Consider the following 20,274-nt stretch of genomic DNA (forward strand, 5'->3'; position numbering starts at 1 on the left):
GGGCTACTACATGCAACCAGTGCCTTATCAAACAGCTGATCGGCGGGGGTCCTGGGTGTCGGACCTCCACTGATCAGTTACGGATGACCTATCATCAGCTGTAAAGTCTTGGAAAACCCTTTTAAAATGAAGATTTTTTTCCTGCTAAAAAATGTGAGTCTTAGGGCTGTTTCACACGAGCGGATGCCATAAGTGCCATCCGCAGCGTGAATGACAGTCAAGCCCCACACTGGACAGCAGAGACACGGGGCACTAACATGATTGATAATGCTCCGCGCCTCTCTGTGATCTTTTTACTACAAAATCACAGTGAGATAAAGTGGTCACCGTGATTTTGTAGCATAAAGATCACAGAGAGGCACGGAGCATTATCAATCATGTTAGTGCTCCGTGTCTCTGCTGTCATTCACGCTGCGGATTACGCGCACGGCATCCGCTCGTGTGAAACAGCCCTTATAGTCCAAAAAATACCAGACAGAAAAGGGAGAATCATTTATGCCCAAAGGTCCTGGGAGTACAATACAGGAGGTCTAAGTATACTGGCCGCTGCTGTTATGGTGAGAAGCATAGAGCACAAGTTACCTTCCCACGTGTACCCTGTGAGATTCCCGGATACATAAGCACCCGCTGAGCTCTGTCCTGCACCTTATCTTACCGATTTTTGATGCACCACTAATATTATCAGCAATGACTAGTATTTGATTGGACATATGCCTGCGTGCGCACACAAAGGTGGAATATCAAAGGCATACCCTGCAAGCCGATAATAAGTTTAAGATTTAAGGAACCATGAAGGCGTTACCGTGACTTTCTTATTTGGCATTCTACAGTTATCATTATAGCATTGATGTTCTCTGAGAACTTTAACACCTTACAGTTGCTCACTGTCTCTTGGAAAAAAAAATAAAAAAAATAAAAAATAAAGTATAATCTCCGGCACTCAGTACTGAAAATACAATTCTTTAGTTAATCCATCTAAAGCATCCAAAAAATATAGTAACCTACGCATTTCAGAGGAACGCAATCATCCTTAGTCATATTTTGTGTTACAAAAATGTAAAGGTAAAAAAGCCTGCTCACTCATGTTAAAAACATATGTTCTGGTTGCTACCTCCTATCCTGTTTGACCCGAACAGAAGGCAATCAGAACATATGTTTTTAACCGGATTGGACACGTGATCCTAGTCTGGAGTAGAACCTGCAAGTCTGAATCTCTCGCTAGTGCTGTGGCTAGAGATTCAGACATGAGCATGCACTGCGGGTGCTAACTCTAGGCTAGGATCATGCGGCCAATGTACAGCACCTGATCCTGCAAGTGGCCGACGCACGGGATGGCGGTGCAATCCTTCAGTTATCTGGGGAGTGAACACGCACACGGTGAGCTTCACACTTTATCCTCTATTTTCTCTCTTGATCGCGAGTGGTGCAGGTCCGAAAATCTGCAGCCACATCTTTTAGCTTTGCTGTGTTTGCTCCTGGTTTTCTGGTGTCTGGTTTTCATTGGACCCTGAGAGACCAAAACGAAATAGGAAACCCATTCTAATACTTGGGAGTGGAGTAGCAGTGATTTTTTGTCATCACTCCTCTCTCTGTTACGCTAGTGACCCGTGTCCACCGGTATCCCAGGCGGGTGCTGGCGTCACTCCTCTCTCTCTCTGCGCTCTGAACTCTTCAATGCTGCTAGAGTTAATCCTTCCCTCGTACTCTGTCCAGCTACTGACTGAGGGGTTGATCAATCTTCCCATTCAGCTGGGCTGGTGCTTTGGGTATTCCTTGCCTGAGCTTTGGGTATTCTAGTGTTTGCTAGCCCTAGTGAAGATGTACAAACCTTGCCTGTTTCTCACCTCTGATTGTTCGCCGCCTGCCCCGACTTTGGCTTGCTTTCTCGAATACGTATGAATGCTGCCTGCCCTGAACTCAGACCACTTTCTCTTATACGCTATTTAGCTGTCTGCCTGAACCTCAGTCTGTCTACGTCTATTGTCTGACTGCTCGGTGCCTAGCACCAGTGTCTGAGCCACCAACTACACCGGGACTACTCCAGGAGGTAGCGGCCTGGCTAATTCCCTGCAGCGAAGTCCAGATTTCTGTATAGGGGTTAAAGGGTGAATACCAGGGCAGTGCCAAGACAACAGCATTTGGTTTAGACAAAAGCCAAACCAGTTAGTTGGCACAGTGGGTGCACACTCTTAACCTAGCACAAGGGAGATGGCCCACAAACCTCTTCTTGACAACACACTTACCTAGGAGTGTAACCTGGCTAATGATACTTGTCATAATTTATAAGGTTGAAAAAAGCCCTTCGTCCATCCAGTTCGGCCTCTTATCCTGCAAGTTGATCCAGAGGAAGGCAAAAAAACCCTGTGAAGTAGAAGCCGGTTTTTCTCACTTTAGGGGAAAAAAATTCCTTCCCGACTCCAATTGGCAATCAGAATAAATCCCTGGATCAGCGACCCCTCTCTAGTAGCTATAGTCTGTAATATTATTACGCTCCAGAAATACATCCAGGTCCCTCTTGAATTCCTTTATTGTACTCACCATCACCACCTCCTCAGGCAGAGAGTTCCATAGTCTCACTGCTCTTACCGTAAAGAATCCTCTTCTATGTTTGTCTACAAACCTTGTGTAGGTCAGACACGTATTTACTGTATGATGTCCACTTGGGAAGGAAGCTCTCTAGTAGGCAGGCGACAAATGTGTGCCAAAACATACGGACTTCAATGCCATACATGGACGCCATTTGCAGCCACATATACAGCATGGCAGCTCCGTACCAGCTGAGGTGACAGCCCCAATATTTAGTGGAGGAGCAGTGACGTCAGTCATCACTATTCTCTCTACATACCACAAGATGATAGACAATACACAAACTTCTTCATGACAAGACTCACCTAGAAGCAGTGACTCTCCTGAATGTGCCTCCGTTATTGGCTTGGACAGTGGAGGTTTTGATCTAAATATAAAAAAAATAAAAATAAAAATAGAAATTAATTTTTGTACTTAAGAAAACAAGCAATTCTCCAGTTTTACAACTCAGATATAGGCCCCTTGCAGACGAGCGTGTCCGGATGCGTTGCGTCTGCGATCAGGGAAAATCGTGCGACTAGGTACGCAATTGCAGTCAGTTTTGACTGCGATTGCGTTCCGATGTTCAGTTTTTACCACGTGGGTGCAATGCGTTTTGCACGCGCATGATAAAAAACTGACTGGGGTACCCAGACCCGAACCCGGACTTCTTCACTGAAGTTCGTGTTTGGTGTTCTGTACATTTTATTATTTTCCATTATAACATGGTTATAATGGAAAATAATAGCATTCTTTAATTCAGAATGCTAAGTAAAAGGTCCATTGTGTGGTTAAAAATAAAAGCCCGGCTGCGCGATCAAGTTGATGAAGCGAGTTACATTTTTATTTATTTTTTCAACCCCACAAATGGACCTTTTATCAAGCATTCTGAATTAAAGAATGCTATTATTTTCCATTATAACCATGTTATAAAGGAAAATAATAAAGTAAAATGGGGACCCGGGTAACTCATCCCTACTTTCACACTAGCGTTGTTTGAATCCGGCGTTCAATTCTGTCACTGGAACTGCCCGCCATATCCGGAAAAACATGTGAAAACGGATTACATTTGAATCCTGATCAGGATTTTGATCACAATGAAAAAAATGCATTGGAAAAAACGGATCCGCAATTTATGGACTTTAACTTTTTTTTCACATTTTTCAGGTTTAACATGCAAAAGCCGGATCCGGTTTGATGGAACACACGGCGCCGTCAATGCAAGTCAATGGGAAAAAGGCCGGATCCGGCGTTCAGTCAAAGTGTTCCGGATTTTTGGCAGGAGGTAAAAATACAACATGCTACGGTTTTCTGAAAAGCCTGGTCAAAAAGACTGAACTGAAGACATCCTGAACGGATTACTCTCCATTCAGAATGCATGGGGATAAAACTGATCAGTTCTTTTCCGGATTTGAGCCCCTAGGACGGAACTCGGCGCCGAAAAAGAAAAACGCTAGTGTTAAAGTACCCTTAGCAACCATGAGTGAAAATCGCATTGCATCCGCACTTGCTTGCAATTTTCAGGCATCCCCTTCACTTCTATGGGGCCTGCGTTGCGTGAAAAAACACAGAATATAGAACATGCTGCGATTTTCACGCAATGCAAAAGTGATGCGCGAAAATCACCGCTCATCTGAACAGCTCCATAGAAATGAATGGGTCCGGATTCAGTGCGGGTGCAATGCGTTCACCTCACGCATTGCACCAGCGCGGAATTCTCGCCCGTGTGAAAGAGGCTATAGACTGTAAATTACGTTCTGCGGCATTAGTACTGGTAGACTGTGGTAAAATATGACCAAGCTGTGCCAGAAAATGCTGTGGTTATTTAAAGGATAACTGTCACATTTAGACCCCAATTTCTATTTTCATATATGTAGTTACTAATAACATGATATTCCAGAATCCGTTACTATTAGACTGACTTACCCCATATTTAATAAGATTCAGCCCTTAGCAACCAGTCTGCATAAAACTGCAATTTCACTATTCAGATAAGATGGCCGCCACTGCCCTCACCCTGAGACTAATCCCGCCTGCCCTCACTAGCCAGTAACAATAGCCCCCCAAAAGTGTCAGTAACCAGAGCCCTCCCCCCTAAATGGTCAATCTCCTGCAGCACAAAAGGGGTCCTCTTACCACATGTTGCTTTCATTTATACACTGAGCAGACGGCAGATCTCCCTTCCCTGCTCTGCGCTGCTTCAACTCTGCATTGTCCCAGTCTGCTGAGTGAGGGAGCGTCTGCCAAGCGCAGGGACAGGGAGAAGTGCACACGGCCCAGGCACTGTTATCGGCTGCTGGGGAGGACCTGGCTGTAATCATTTACTTACAGTCCCTGGCTGTCAGTAATCTGACCTTGCACGCTGCGTGCTTCTGCGTCCTCCGTCCTTCCACAGATAGACGGACCCTGCCTAGCAGCCTGATTTTAAGCACAGGTAAAAGCAGGCAGTACAGGGAACAAAAATGGGGAATTAAGGGGTAATTGAATACACAGTGAAAAGTTAAAATAGGGCCACCAATAAACCAGGACTAGACACACACACAGACTGACTTACTTTATGTTATATAGTTTTCTGGCAACTATTGAGGGGAAATCAATTTCGAAATACTTCTGCGGGAGCATAGTTTCATCCTACAAAAATGTAAAAATAAAATGCTGTAAACTGTAAAATAAGCGGTAATGGTAAAAGCAGGTCACACGTCAGCACTACTCCTTCTGCCTATTTGCGATCAGATTGTGTCCGATTTGTGGAAATGAAGCGTGGAAGAGTGGATCATGGAGGAGGTTCTGTGTACAGTGTGGAACAGAGGAATATACATTTTGAAGGTCTACATTGGACCTGCTGCAGGAATCGCCAGGGACTCTGAAAGATACAACTGACCTCCTGGCAGTACAGGCCAAGTGTGAACAGCTTCCAATATCCATTTATTTGACTCTGGGCTATAAAAGGGTCTGTAATTTACACCTTGATGGGGTTATCAAATTTCTCAAACAGCCCCCCCCCCCCCCCATGTAATATACTTACCCCACTCCGCTCCTGGTCCCCACACTGCTGCTTCTCCCTGTACTCGGATGAAAACATCCGGCATTGGGGGGGTGGGGGGGGGGGGGGGGGGCAGCCAATGGTAGGGGGGGGGGACGAACCTCCGTACCATCGCGGGTGACGCTAGGAAGGCTCATACCCATCTGCCATTGGCTGCCCCCCCATCCCTCGACACCGGATGTTTTCATCTGTGTACAGGGAGAAGCAGCAGCGGTGGTGCGTGGACCAGGAGCGGGGTAAGTATATTACCTGTGAGGGGCTGTGGGAAAATTGGATCAGCCCTTCAAGGCCCTTTTACACTTGTCAAACGTTCACCAGATAATTGATAAGAAGAGTTTATAGAAATTCTCATTAGCAATGATCTGCCACTGTAAAAGGTACCACGAGTGAAATGCTCGTTCGTCGGGTAATATGATCGCTTGTACGGTCACCTAAATCAGCGTTTTCCAGAAGCAAATTGTGTCGTCTAAACAGTCCCTGCTGCCGGCAAACAATGATTCTGTACGGCGAAAAGTTATGGCATTATCGATCACTCCTCCCCATACTGCAGAGATCGTTCCATGGAAAGGTCTCCTCCATTGACCAGCAGACTCTTGCCGGGAAGGAACGCTTCCTTCCCAACAATCGTCTGCTCTATCGAGCAGTCTAAAGGGGTCTTTACGTCCAAGTTTTTAATCTTGTTGATTTTGAGCGAGTTTGAATGGAGCGGTGGTCGAGCATGTGCGGTGCCGCTCCATTCAAGGTCTATATGACAGACAGAGACAGCCAGGTATTGCACTCTGCCATCTCTGTCACTCAGGCAATCCATATAGCGAGGACACTCACCTTGGATCACCTTGATGACTAGGTACTGTGAAAAATCTCTGCAAGTCTGCTGCCCTCCAGTGGTGAAAAGTATTAGGCATTTGCATAAACAGTAATTCTCTGATTTCGTGATGGGTAGCTCTCCCTTTAGCTTCAGGGTTGTACCAATAGTTTCATATTATATCTGTGTATCTGTTTCAATAATGCAAATGTATAGCTGTATATCGCCATATATACTAATGAGTTGGGGAAGAGTTCATTGGATGTGTCATGGTCAATGATTCTGGCATCTCCAGCAGTCAGATGTCACAAAGTGTGATGATTGGAATTGTCCTTTACAATGCCATTGTCACAGATTATCATTAGACCTTGGCTGATAAACCCCGTAACCTTCATTCCATCATAATCTCAAATATGTGGCTGTGATAAGTTCCCGATACTGTCACTTATAGAACAGGTCACATTATCAGGAGCCCGATAACCGTTCCTCATGTCTTCATTAATGAAAAGATAATGTAGAGAAGGTGTTTCCAACCTGTGGCTCCCCAGCAGTTGTAAAACTACAACTCCCAGCATGCTGGCACTTGTAGTTTTGCAACAGCTGGAGTACCTTAGGTTGGAGACCACTGGGAAAAACATTGCATTAGGCCCCATGCACACGGCCATTGGGCGGCCGTGGCCGTATTGCGACCTGCAAACGGCGGGTCGGCAATCCACAGCCGCCGGCCGTGTGCATCACGCATCACGGATGCAGACCCATTCACTTGAATGGGTCCGCAATTCTGGAGATGCGGAACGGAGTCACGGAACGGAACACTGGAAGCATATTTTTTTGAGGTGCGGACAGACCACAAACCCATTCAAGTGCGGTCCCCAATGCACGGTACGGCTGCACAACGACCGTGTGCATGCGGCCTTATTCTGCAGGTCATCATTGGAAACAGTTAACTGTCTGTTGCCAGACACCCCCTAACAGCTTAGCTGAGCTCCTATAACATAGTGCCACAGTCTTCCCCACATCGGGGGACTCTATAGTGTAAAGACCACATTTCCCAGAGTAAGGGCTGATTCATATGACGTGCTTTCGTCCGCATCTCTCAGATCGATTGCGGCTCTTATGACCTGAACTGACTGCATCTAATGTTTAATGCTACAGTCAGTTCCTATCTGAATGCAGGTCTATTGTACTGTGCTCACATGTTACACAGCAGAAAGAGAAAAACAAAAAAATATATAGTGGCAATTCTGGAGGAGCTGCTCAGCCCCTGACACTGTGGCGTGTCTTTTATTGGGGGAGCAGCCCGACCGCATGTGGACCGCAGTAATCGACTAACCCCAGCAAAATATGCATACAATGGAGGATATCGGCGCGGTCCACATGCACCACAAGAGCAAACTACACAGAATGTAGCAATTAATCATATAAAACACAGCGAACCGTGACGTGGTGCATGATGGGCTCCGATATCTCCATGACTGGAATATATTGGCAAAAGTCTCAGCTTTTAATACCTGCATTTATGTCTTGCCAGCATAGTCAGTGTTATATCTGTTTGGTGCATTCTCTCTCTGTGTTTCATATAATTGCTACATTCTGTGTAGTTTGCTCTTGTGGTGCATGTGGACCGCGCCGATAGCCTCCATTGTATGCATATTTTGCATGTTACACGGTATCATAAAATACTATGGTGGAGTTAGTCCGGGAGATGCGGCCCACACATGGATCACGTTTCCCAAACTGACTATGGGTGTGTGAATCAGCCGTAAGGGTGTCCGTTTACCACATGTGCCGGGAAAGGTCCTGCTGCATATGTTAAACAGACACCACTGAGCATTCGTCACTCGCAGAGACCCATGTCATAAAAACATATACTGTACGGTATGTTTTTTAACTGGATGCCACTGCATGGAATAGCAAAGTCTTCTGCACAACTTCATGCAGCAGAAAAGTTGAAACGCAACCATATTCTACCTAACTGAGACCAAAGGAACACTCTTCACCCTCCATTGGTATACTGGGGGGGTCTATAGATTCAATTAAAGTAGTTTTCCAAGATTTTAATACTAATGACCTATCCATCTCATTTTTTCCTAGACAAGAGAACACATTCATCGGTCATGTGGCCTCGGCGCAGCTCAGCCCCATAGAAGTTAATAGGTCTGAGCGCTGCACCAAACACAGTAACTATCATATGTACGGCCCTGTGCTTAGTAATCTGCACAAGAGCGCAGATGCCTTCTCAAAGAGCTGATCGACGGGGGTCTCCGGTGTCAGACCCCCATTAATCAGATACTGATGAGCTATTCAGAGGATAGGTAGTCAGTATTAAAGTCTTGAAAAACCCTTTAAACAAATGCACCAGGAGCTTTCCCATCATATTCGATAAACTTACACTGCAGACGCAACAAGTGATCATAAACATGCCGTGTGTGTATGGGGGGGGGGGGGGGGGCAGTAAAGAGTTGTCGGACAAATGTTCGTTCAGCTGACAACTCGCTCTCCCCACACCTGTACGCTCAGCAGAGTATGGTAAAAAGCTGCTTCCAGGCACCTCTAGCAGCTGCTTATATCCCAAAGAATGAAAGAATATGGCAGCTAGAATCCATCAGCTTGACACTCCCCATAGGGGGTGGTCAGGAGGTTAGTTAGTAGGGGGGTCCTGCCAAAATGAGCAGGTTCAGCAGACACACATCTAACGTGTATGGACAACTTCTGCAAACTCTGAACATGCTGGGGGACGTGCATTCTGGTCTCTTATATAATACCTTTAATCTCCAGAACGTGGTGTCCAGCCCGGCCCCCAGACTGATTATCTGACATTTGCACTCTGTCTTCTTAAGGAAGGCGTTGAGCAGGTGATTAACTCCTTGTACTCGAGCATAGTAACCTGATAAATCAGAAGAGAGAGAGCAAGATTAACACAAAATATTCACCCCATTGTCTGATAGGTGCGGGTACCACACTTATATAGAGAATGGAGCGGGCCAAAGTAGTGGCCGGAGGACTCCGGTCCGGCTACCACCAAGCGCTCTCCCCATAGAAGTATGGGAGCACACCGCGAATCACCGGCCACCGCTCCCATTCACTTCTATGGGATCGACGGAAATAGCCAAGCCAGCGCTCAAAGATTTCATCCTCATGATGTCACTATACTGCACCATAACAAAAGTAAACCGGGTCAAGAGCAAATTACCGCCACTGCATGGTCGCAGCAAAATAAAAACCTGCCGCTAAGACAACATACATAAGACCGCGCCCTGACTTGCCTCTGTTTATCTCCGGTGCCTTGCGCTCCTTGGCTTGTCGCACAAAATACTGAATGTAAGGATCCTTCCAGTAACCGACACTGACCGCAAACCTGAAACAAGAAGAAACGAGGATCAACCATCACAGACACTCCACCCAGTCTCCTCTTCGAGGGGAGATCCCCGGACGATTTAGTGATTTGAGAATAATATCATCAATTAGCAGACTGAAGAAAAACAGATTCCCTTCAATGATAAACCCCGTCCATAGGGTTTGTTTATTGTCTGTAACCATGGAGACAACACTCAGACCTAGGTCCCCCCAATGCCTCTGCTTTAGGTACAACCCCATTAGTGCCACAGATCAATATGCCCCCCAATAACTCAACTCTAAATGCACCCCTAATATTGCCTCTTCTCCAGTTGCCCCCCCTAATACCTCTGCTCCAGGATCCCCATTATTACCCTGCCTCAGGCAGCCCTAATGTCTCAGCTTTAGGTGCACCCCCATAAATGCCCCAGCTCCAGATGCCCCCACTCTAAATGCACCGCTAATATTGCCTCTTCTCCAGTTACCCCTGCTCCAGGATCCCCACTATTACCCTGCCTCAGGTGACCCTCTGTTTCAGTTATGACCCTCCATTTGTGCCCTTTGCTCACGTTGCTCCGCTAGCATCTTTGCTTGGTCTTTGTTAAAGGTTGTGACCTGCAAAGGGGGTTGGACTTATGGACAAAATATTCTGCACAGTGCGTCCCATTCTCCGGTATTGACACGTACGGTTTACATGGCGGCAGTGATGATATTCCGTATTTACAGGCATCACTGCTGCCATGTAAAGAGATACTGGTGGTGGAGGATTTAAAGGGGTTGTCCAGGTTTTCAAGTTATCCTCTCCACACCATAGGGCATAACTATATGATTAGTGGGGTCCGATTCTGCGACCCCCACTGATCCCAGGAACAGGTCCTGTTTCCCCTATTGATGGTGTGGCCACACATACGCCCTGCTGCTCCATTTATTCTCTTTGGGACCACTGGAAATAGCCAGCGCTGTACTCCGCCATCTCCAGCGACCCCATAGAGAATGGATGGAGAGGCAGGGCATATGCTCGACAAGAAATGGGGGGCTCCAACGTTCAGACCCCCACGGATCACTTAGTTATCCCCGATCCTGTGGATAGAGGAGAACTAGAAAAGTGGACACCGGCCCTTTAAACAGGCGAGTATTTCTATATTAGTCTGACACATATTTTGGGCCAGATTTTTTATTTTTATTTTTACACCCAAAGAAAACCTTCAAGGATAGGGAATGTGAAAAAGTCCAACAGCTATGACACGACAGGTGATAAGTGTCTGATTGATGGGGGTCTGACTGCTGGGACCCCCATGATCAAGGGAACATGGTCTTAAAAGGAACCTGTCATCAACTATATGTTGACCTCACTGAGGGCAGCATAAAGTAGTGACAGAAAGTGTCACTCATGAGCTAAAAGTAAATGGTTGCCGAGAACCAGCATCATAATCATTGCAGCCCAGGCCTCGAAAAGAGTCATATCTACCTGAGAAGAGTCCTGGTTATTCCTCATCTCCTGCTCTCACCCATCTGCTGATGACTGGCAGTTCTCTCCTAGAGGGAAAGGGAGAAAACTAGGTAGAAGCCTGTCAGTCAGCAGCAGGTGCGCAGGGAGAGAAGGAATTTAGGAATAACCAGGACTCTTCTCAGGTGGCCGTGACTCTTTTCCAGACCTAGTGTGCAATAATTGTGATGTTGGTTCTCGGCTAACTACTTTTAAAAATGACAGACCGTTGAAATCTACTCACCTGTTTATTTATTCTGCCTTTAGTATGGGCAGCAGAAAGTTGATGACAGGTTCCCTTTAAGACCCTTGTGTACATAGATTGGTGGTAATGCAATTGAATGTCTCAGGACCCCTTTTTTTTTTATGATCAGTGGGTGTTCCAGCAGTCAGACCCCAACAATCGGATATTCATAACCGATCCTGTAGATAGGCGATAGGTCATTATGGTAGGACAACCCTTTTAATAATAATGTAGATTATGTGCAATCTGAGGAGGTTACGATTTGGTAAATTTCATGCCAGACATTTATGCTTAAAAAGGTGTTAAAGGGTTTGTCTCACTTCAGTAAATGGCATTTATCATGCAGTTAATACAAGGCACTTACTAATGTATTGTGATTGTCCATATTGGCTCCTTTCCATCACATTATACACAGCTCGTATCTGTGGTTATTACCACTGTGTAATCCAGCAGTGGTGGCCGTGCTTAGGGCTCCTTCACACTTGCGGCAGGACGGATCCAGCTGGTCTCCCTGTCGGATCCGTCCTTCCGCTGTTTCGCCGAGCCGCCGCTCCGTCCCCATTGACTATAATGGGGACGGGGGCTGAGCTCTGGCGCAGCACGGCGAAAGCCGCCGGACTAAAAAGTCCTGCATGACCGACTTTTTAGTCCGGCGGCTTTCGCCGTGCACCGCCGTGCTGCGCCGGAGCTCAGCCCCCGTCCCCATTATAGTCAATGGGGACGGAGCGGCGGTCCGGCGAAACAGCGGAAGCACGGATCCGACAGGGAGACCAGCCGGATCCGTCCTGCCGCAAGTGTGAAGGAGCCCTTACACACTATAGGGAAAGGCTGGAAATGCGCATAGGCCAACACCTTTACCTATAGTGTGTAAGCACAGCAACCGCTGCTGGATTACACTGTGATAATAACCATGGATACGTGCTGTGTATAATGTGATGGAAAGGAGGCAATATGGACAATCACAATACATTAGTAAGTGCCTTGTATTAACTTTCTCTACGTGATAAATGACAATTGCTGAAGTGAGACAACCTGTTTAACCCCTTGAAGTGTGCTATACTTAATAGGGTTAGGCATAAACGTCTTGGTGTGTGCATTGCGTGTTTCCTATGTGTGATTGGTGTGTGCTATATATGTTCTATGTATCAGTGGTGTATGTGCAGTATGTGACATATGTATCAGCGGCATGTGAGCCACGTAGAAGTGTCTTGTGTGACACATGTGTCCAGTGAGTGATCGGTGTGCGCTGCACGCGTCTTGTTTCTGACTGACTTAAAGGGCTTCTGAGGAGACGAGCCTCCGCATCTCAGAGCGCCTGCGCCGAATGAACAGAGGTGCGCGATTTTTAAAATGCTGACAGGGCCGGCCGGAGGAAGAGATCACGGCTGGCCCTGTCAATCAACACGACGAGGGGGCGGTTTTTTGCAGCGGCTACCAGCAAGTAGACGCCCTACTTGCTGGTAGAGACCTGATTTGCATATTATAAAACTTTGTTTTCTTAAGAAACGGCCGCATGAAAGTAAGTAACAACATTATATTCTCATATATCGCACTATAACGAATGTAACTAGCCCCAAAAAAAAATATGACTTTAGTGGGGTGACAGAAGCCCTTTAAGTGCAGGATATCCATCTATGTGTAAGTTCTGCCACATGTATGTCTGTGCATTGTGCTGTGAGTGTCGGCCATCATACTTCATCTTTGCTCACAAAGTCAGATCGCTGTAATCTGTGCGCCTGCGCAGTGCCAGCATAGTGTTCCTTCTCTGTGCTGGCATCAGCCTCAGGGAAGGAACTGCGCACCGCGAGATTACGGCAATCAACTTTGTGAGCAAGGAGGAGATTCATGGTTACAGGCGGTGCTGGGCTCCTTCACAGGGGGGCATGGATGGGCTCCAGAACGGTTAGTGTGGCCCCTTACCAGGCTGATTTACATATATAGAAAATCATTTTTTACACTCAATAAAACCACACAGAGATATGGGACAAGTATATTGCGGACATGCTAGCGGCGATCTAGCCGTGTATGTCCGCATCTCTATAGGGTAAAAAGAGGTGACAGAATCCCTTTAAAGGGGTTCTGCAGTTTTTTTAAACTGAGGATCTAGCCACACCGGTAAACAGCGAGAAGGCCACTGCGCTACTGCCAGCACCACTGCCTTCTCAAACAGCTGATCGGCAGGGGTCCTGGGTGTCAGACCCTGACGATCAGACGCTGATGGGGACCTACTAAAAGGAATGACAGAATGGAATGCCCATAGAGAATAATGGAAATGTAATATTTGAATTAGAGACAAAACCATTTGACATATCTAAGAGCGAACATCGGACGCCACGGGCTCGGCGCATGCCCAGTGACTACAATGAAGCTTCTGCCCTCAGTCTCCAGCAAATCGCACTGGCACAGCCCTCAGTGGGTACTACGTCTGCGCGAGACTTCGCTCGGCCGTCAGGGAGGGGGAGGAGAACGATGAGACGCTGTGGGCGGTTAGGGATTCAGGAGGAAGGCGTTTTGGGCACTGCAGGGGGGCGTTACTGGGCACACAAAGTGGAACATAACGCCCCTCTGGGCACCTTCAGGATTAATTAGCATAATTATAAAAGTCGCTTTTCAGCAAAACTACTGGACGGATTACAGTATAGAACAGCAAAGCCGATTCAAGGTAATCTGTGGAGCATGACTGGTTTAAAATCTGAATTTGTGTTATGAGAGGTGACAGAATCCCTTTAAAATTGAGATTAAGTGGGATTATCATGTTAATGTCCTACATAACACAGATTTACCTGCAAATGAGCTCAGAGTTTACTTCCCATTATAGTCTATGGGCATTCCTTTGTGTCATTCATCCTCATCATTCTGCAGAAAACAGTGATAATTCCACTTAATCTGAACATTAAATAATCCCACTGAATTTGGAGAGTTAGCCTGCTAAATAATTATTAGATATGTCAAATGGTTTTGTCTCCAATTCAAATATTACATTTCCATTATTCTCTATGGGCATTCCATTCCGTCATTCCTTTTAGTAGGTCCCCGCTGATGATCTATCCAGAGGATAGATCATCAGTAGTGATGAGCGAACTTCTGTTTTAAGTTCGGCGTCTAAAGTTCGGCTTCCGGTTAGCGGAGAATCCCGATCTGGATCCGGATATGGATTCCGACTTCCGTTGTGGTCCGTGGTAGCGGAATCAATAATGGCCGATTATTGATTCCGCTACCACGGACCACAACGGAAGTCGGAATCCATATCGGGAACCATATCGGGATTCTCCGCTAACCGGAAGCCGAACTTTAGACGCCGAACTTAAAACAGAAGTTCGCTCATCACTAATCATCAGTTTAAAAAAACTGCAGAACCCCTTTAATATTCCCGTTATCACTGTAAGGGTCCATTCACACGTCTGCAAAAGGGTCTATTCCTTCTCTATGGGCCCGGACGTGAAGCGGAGAGCACACTAGGTGCTCTCCTCTTCCGCATTTGCAGAGCGCGGCCCCAAACTTCCGGTCCGCAGCTCCGCAAAAGATAGAAAATGTCCTATTCTTGTCCGTAGCTGCGGACAAGAATAGGCATTTCTATAGCGGGTGCCGGCCGGGCGTGTTGCGGGTCCGCAACACACCACGGACGTGTGAATGGACCCTTAGGGCCCTTGCAGTCTGCATATTGCGGATCCGCTAAACATGGATTCCGGGTGTGTGCATTCCACATTATGCAGAACAGAACAGCCTCTGATAGAACCGTCCTGTCCTGTCTGTAATGCCGACAGTAATAGGACATGTTCTATCATTCTGCAGAACGGACATGCGGACAGACAGACACGGAATGCACACGGACTTTTTTTTATGTGGTCCCATTGAAGTGAACGGTACGGACAGGAGCCCTAAGTACCCCAGTGCATCCCTGGACCGGACCCAAGACAAGTTCCCAGTGACTACTGTCAGCCCCGGCCCAGCTATGGCCCCACCTCTTGCAGATGGAGGCGTCGTCGCAGGTCCCCCTCACGGCCTCGTCCGCGGTGTCAGAGTCCTGGCCGGTAGCTCGGGACATTTCGTCGCCGCCGCTTGTCACTGCAGCTCTCGCAGCTTGTTGACGTTTGGCAGCTACAACGCTATTGGCCGCCCGATTTTAACATAGCTCACTACTATTGGTCAATGGAAAAGCCACGCCCCCGATGCGTAATCCTATTGGCTAAATAGGTTGCGCTTACCCGGAAGTATTCTTGCTGAGGTCAGGGGAAGGTTGGAGGACATTTTTGATTTGGGAAGGCGGTCAATGGCTGCCCATTCCACCTGCGTTCACATTGTTACGATGTCATAAATATTTTTAAAGGGCAAGAACCACACGTTTCTGGCTCCTTATTTTTCCTTAGGTTTTAGGGATGTTGAACGTTTACAGTAATATTTGCTGCTTTGTGGTAATGTCTATAGGGATTTTCTACAACAGGTTACCTGTACACATGATTCTGGTGCAGTCACAAACATATCATACCCGTCCTGATACCTTTTAGGCCATGTTCACACAGTGCAGCGGATTTTCCCATGGATTCCGACACGTATTCAATACACCTAAATCCGCATTGTACTCAGCGTCAATCTCAAATCCAAATTCTGCGCTGCATAAGAAATAAAAGGGGGTGATACCTCTTCTTGAAGCGTAACTTATGGTAACCACGGATGGGTAGCTCACGGATTAGCCCCATTTGACTAATATGTGTTTGGATCCACGCCATTACAGCAAATCCCTGATGCACATCCCGTACATTTTTCCGATGGAAAACCCCACTGTGTGCACATACCCTTACATTTGATTTGCAATCTGTCATGCGGATCTGTCATCCAGCTGTGGTTTCCTTGCAGATTGTGTGTCAAAAAGTGTCACCCCAAAATCAGCTCTATATGAACTACACATGGGTTCCCACTGACATCAAAGGGATGCTGAATACATGTGGGTAATGGTGCGGAATAGGCATCAGAACCAAAATGTGGCTCTTTTTTTTTTTTTTTTTTGCAACTCCTGCCATTCCTTAAAGAGGGCGTCCATTTTGGACATGATAGGAGAGTAATGATAAGCTGATCATAGGGCGTCCGCTGCTTGGGATTTCAGTGATGAGATGAGGTGGAATCTGGCAACAAGTGCTCATTTTCCCTGCAGCACCACCACTGGTGAAATGAAAGGGGTATTCTCATCTAATACAATGGGGGCATATCGCTAGGATATGCCCCCATTGTCTGATAGGTGCGGGTCCCATTGCCTAAACAGAGCCCCAAAAGTGATGGAGGGCGTACTGCGCATGCATAGCCGCCCTCGATTCTTTCCTATGGGGCACTGGCTCGGCAGGCCCATAGAACTGAATGGGAGCGGTGGCCGGTCATGCGCGGTGCGCTCCCATTCACTTGTATGGGGAGAGCGATTGGTGGTGACCGGACTGGAGTCCCCCAGCCATCATTTATAGTCCTCCAGCCGCTCTTTTATAGGTGCGGGTACCAGAGGTGGGAGCCACACCTATCAGACAATGGGGCATATTCTAACGATATGGCCCCATTGTCTCAGATGAGAATACCCCATTAAGTATTACCTCGCGCCCACATTATGGTTCCTTCAGATAGAGATCCTGTGTATATTCACTTACTATACAGTAGTCACAGCCAGATGCAGAGGGGTACATGCACTGTGTAGTTTCCGGCATACTGTAGCGGACGGAGCCCTCTGCTCCCTCTTCATCCACCGTATAGTTCCTCGCACTGGTGGCTTTCCTGTGGGTGTCAGCCTTCAGACTTCCACCGATCTGATATTGATGACCCATCCCGAGGATAGGTCATCAACATCTAAGTCCCGAAAAACCCCTTTAAGGGCATCTGTCGGCAGATTTGTACCTATGACACCGGCTGACCTGTTACATGTGCTCTTGGTAGCTGAAGGCATCTGTGTTGGTCCCATGTTCATATGTGCCCGCATTACTGAGAAAAATGATGTTTTGATATATGCAAATGAGCCTCTAGGAGCAACGGGGGCGTTACCATTACACCTAGAGGCTCTGCTCTGCAACGGCCACGCCCTCTGTACTTTGATTGACAGGGCCAGGCATGATGAGCTATCCCAGGCACAGCATAAATGGCCGTCACCCCCCCCCCCCCCCTGCTTGTTTAACCCCTTAGATACCATGGTCTTTGGACAGGGGGTAAAAAAAATACCTCATGAGACAGCACCTCATGTGAACTACTAAATTATAATTTTTTTAAATTACGGCTTTTGAAGGCGGGGATGAAAAAATAGACATCGGATGCAGAGTGTTAAAAGGTGACCCTGTCCCACTTCTGACTATGTGACACTCCATTGCAGGAAAATTAAGAAATATTTTTACCTGGAGCCATGAAGGAAAAAAAAAACAACAGACATCTTGTTACCCTTTTTTATGATTTATTGCGCCACACATCTGTACATGGCTGCTGGCGTTTTTGGAAAGCGACTTCAAAGCCAGATCAACGCTGAATCTCTGCATCTGTGAGGGACGGTCGATTTGCTATTTATAGTATAGGAGAAGCTAAAAGTTTCCTTTCCCTATACCGCCATCTGCTTTATCAGGAAGGATCTGAAGGGAGCTGGAAGCCACATGTCTCTTCCTATTCCCATGGTGGTGTCTGGTAGTAGCCAGCAGGTGGCAGCACAGCCTCAGCTCACTGATCACTGCTGGAAATCCGCGCTCCCCAACCTCTGGCTCGCCAGCTGTTTCAAAACTACAACTCCCATAATGACCTGACAGCTTCCGAGTGCACGTTGGGAGTTGTAGTTTTACGACGACTGGCAATACAGAGGTTGAGGACCGCTGTGCTGCTAGCGTATAATGCAGTAATCCCATGCTTCTCTTTCCAAACCCTCGAAGGACAGCATGACCCTCATACCAGTTCTTCTTCCTCCCCATCTTCCAGGGCCTGGGGTGGAGGGAGCACTCTGCCCAGTAGAAATGGGCACCACCTCACCCTCGTAGCTGGATATATCTAGGAATATGTATAGATATAGTAGTACATACCAGGAGAAACCCACACAACCCCTAGGAGACCGTGCAGACTGCTTACAGATACCCTCCCCCATCCCAGGGCAGAGGCATGCAAAACCCAAATTTTTAGCATTCCTGTAATGTGCTGCAGGACATGACAGGTTCCCTTTAGAACAGGTTGCATCAGCGACCTATACAATGAGGCTACACAGGCCGCAGATAATAAATACCCATGAGTAATCTAAGTGGAGATGACGGAGAATAAACCGCAATTCGGCGCTATTTCTAATAAATGTGAGATCTCATCATGACTTCATTCGTGAATATGTAAGTAATGTAATCACGGAGGCGAGCGCCTGCTGCTGGTGTCTTCTGGGCCGGGTGTATGCAGACGTCATATAGCGTTCTGCGACGAGATTTGTGCAAAATCGCATCAACTGCTATATGACTGCAGCATGTAAATACATAGGGCTCATGCACACGACCGTATGTATTTTGCGGTTCGCAAAAAATACAGATGACGTCCGTGTGCATTCCCTATTTTGCGGAACGGAACAGATAGCCCCTAATAGGACAGTCCTATCCTTGTCCGTAATGCGGAATGGACACACGGAAACGGAATGCACACGGAGTAACTTCAGTTTTTTTGCGGACCCATGTAAGTGAATGGTTCCGCATACGGTCGGCAAAAAAAACTGAATGGATACAGAAAGAAAATATGTTCGTGTGCATGAGCCCTTATACAGAACCATTCATTTCATTGGGTCCGCAAAAAAACCCCAGAAGTTACTCCGTGTGCATTCTGTTTCCGGATGTCCGTATTTCCGTTCCGCAAAAAAATAGAACATGTCCCATTATTGTCCGCATTATGGACAAGGATAGGACTGTTCTATTAGGGGCCGGCTGTTCCGTTCCGCAAAATACAGAATGCACACGGACGTCATCCGTATTTTTTGCGGATCAGTTTTTTGCGGACCGTAAAATACATACGGTCATGTGCATGAGGCCTTACGGTTAAGTCTCAGACATGCAGCAACATGATAGGTTTGTGTTGCGCAGGGTGGTAAAACAACACCTATAGAAATCCATGGGCCCATGCCGCTGCGGAGGCACCCAGAAGTTCTTCTCACGGATTCCTACGGAATTTGGCAAATAATTGTGCAGAGCCAGTGTCTCCTAGGAGGAAAGAACACAGAGGCACCATATGGCGGCACATGGAGTGCCTACAGGTTCACAATACAGAACCCTAGTGCCCCACCAAACGCTGATTTATGACGTTTTTGATTTGGATGATTTTGTCCGTGGGTTTTTAATTTGTATGGTGCGGGCCCGCTCTCAGATTAGCGCCATTGAACGGCGCCACACCATGATCAGGCTCGCCCTGCAACTTTGCGAGGGGTCAGTGTGAAAACCACACCAAGAATGGACCTGTATATTCTTGGTGCGGTCTTGAAAACTTCCTCAGCACATGACCGTATGCACCGATCCAGATTTTTTGCGGATCACACGAGGGCCCATTTATTTCTCTTGGGCTGCAGAAAATGCGGCCAACACACGGATTTTGTTCGTGTGCCGTCTGCGTCCATGGCACAAACTATAGCAGACTGCTAAACAGATACAGTCTTGTGCAGGAGGCCTTACGCAAAATCTGTAGTAGCGCGCCCCCCCATGTATCATGTGCCACTTATAATACGGGCGTCTTCTCGTGTGGCTGAGGGGCCTATGGAAGGCTTCTACTGCAAGCTCCATATATCCGGCCTTTGGGCAGAATCAGGACAAGTACATATTGGGCTCTGTTCGCAC

General features: G+C 47.1%; 1 protein-coding gene across 1 annotated transcript in view; it reads right to left on the reverse strand.

The window, feature by feature from the left end:
• Positions 1–15,589, reverse strand: part of LCMT1 (leucine carboxyl methyltransferase 1) — a 35,487-nt gene extending 19,898 nt beyond the window's left edge. The window contains exons 1-5 of the mRNA XM_044304063.1: positions 15,442–15,589; positions 9,680–9,771; positions 9,179–9,300; positions 5,120–5,196; positions 2,892–2,953 (exon numbers count right to left, since the gene is read on the reverse strand). Coding sequence (XP_044159998.1) covers positions 2,892–2,953; positions 5,120–5,196; positions 9,179–9,300; positions 9,680–9,771; positions 15,442–15,524 — 436 coding nt within the window. The 5' untranslated portion in view covers positions 15,525–15,589. The remainder of the gene's footprint in view (positions 1–2,891; positions 2,954–5,119; positions 5,197–9,178; positions 9,301–9,679; positions 9,772–15,441) is intronic.
• Positions 15,590–20,274: the final 4,685 nt, after the last annotated feature.

The sequence above is a fragment of the Bufo gargarizans genome, chromosome 8, assembly GCF_014858855.1.
Source record: "Bufo gargarizans isolate SCDJY-AF-19 chromosome 8, ASM1485885v1, whole genome shotgun sequence".
NCBI lineage: Eukaryota > Metazoa > Chordata > Amphibia > Anura > Bufonidae > Bufo > Bufo gargarizans.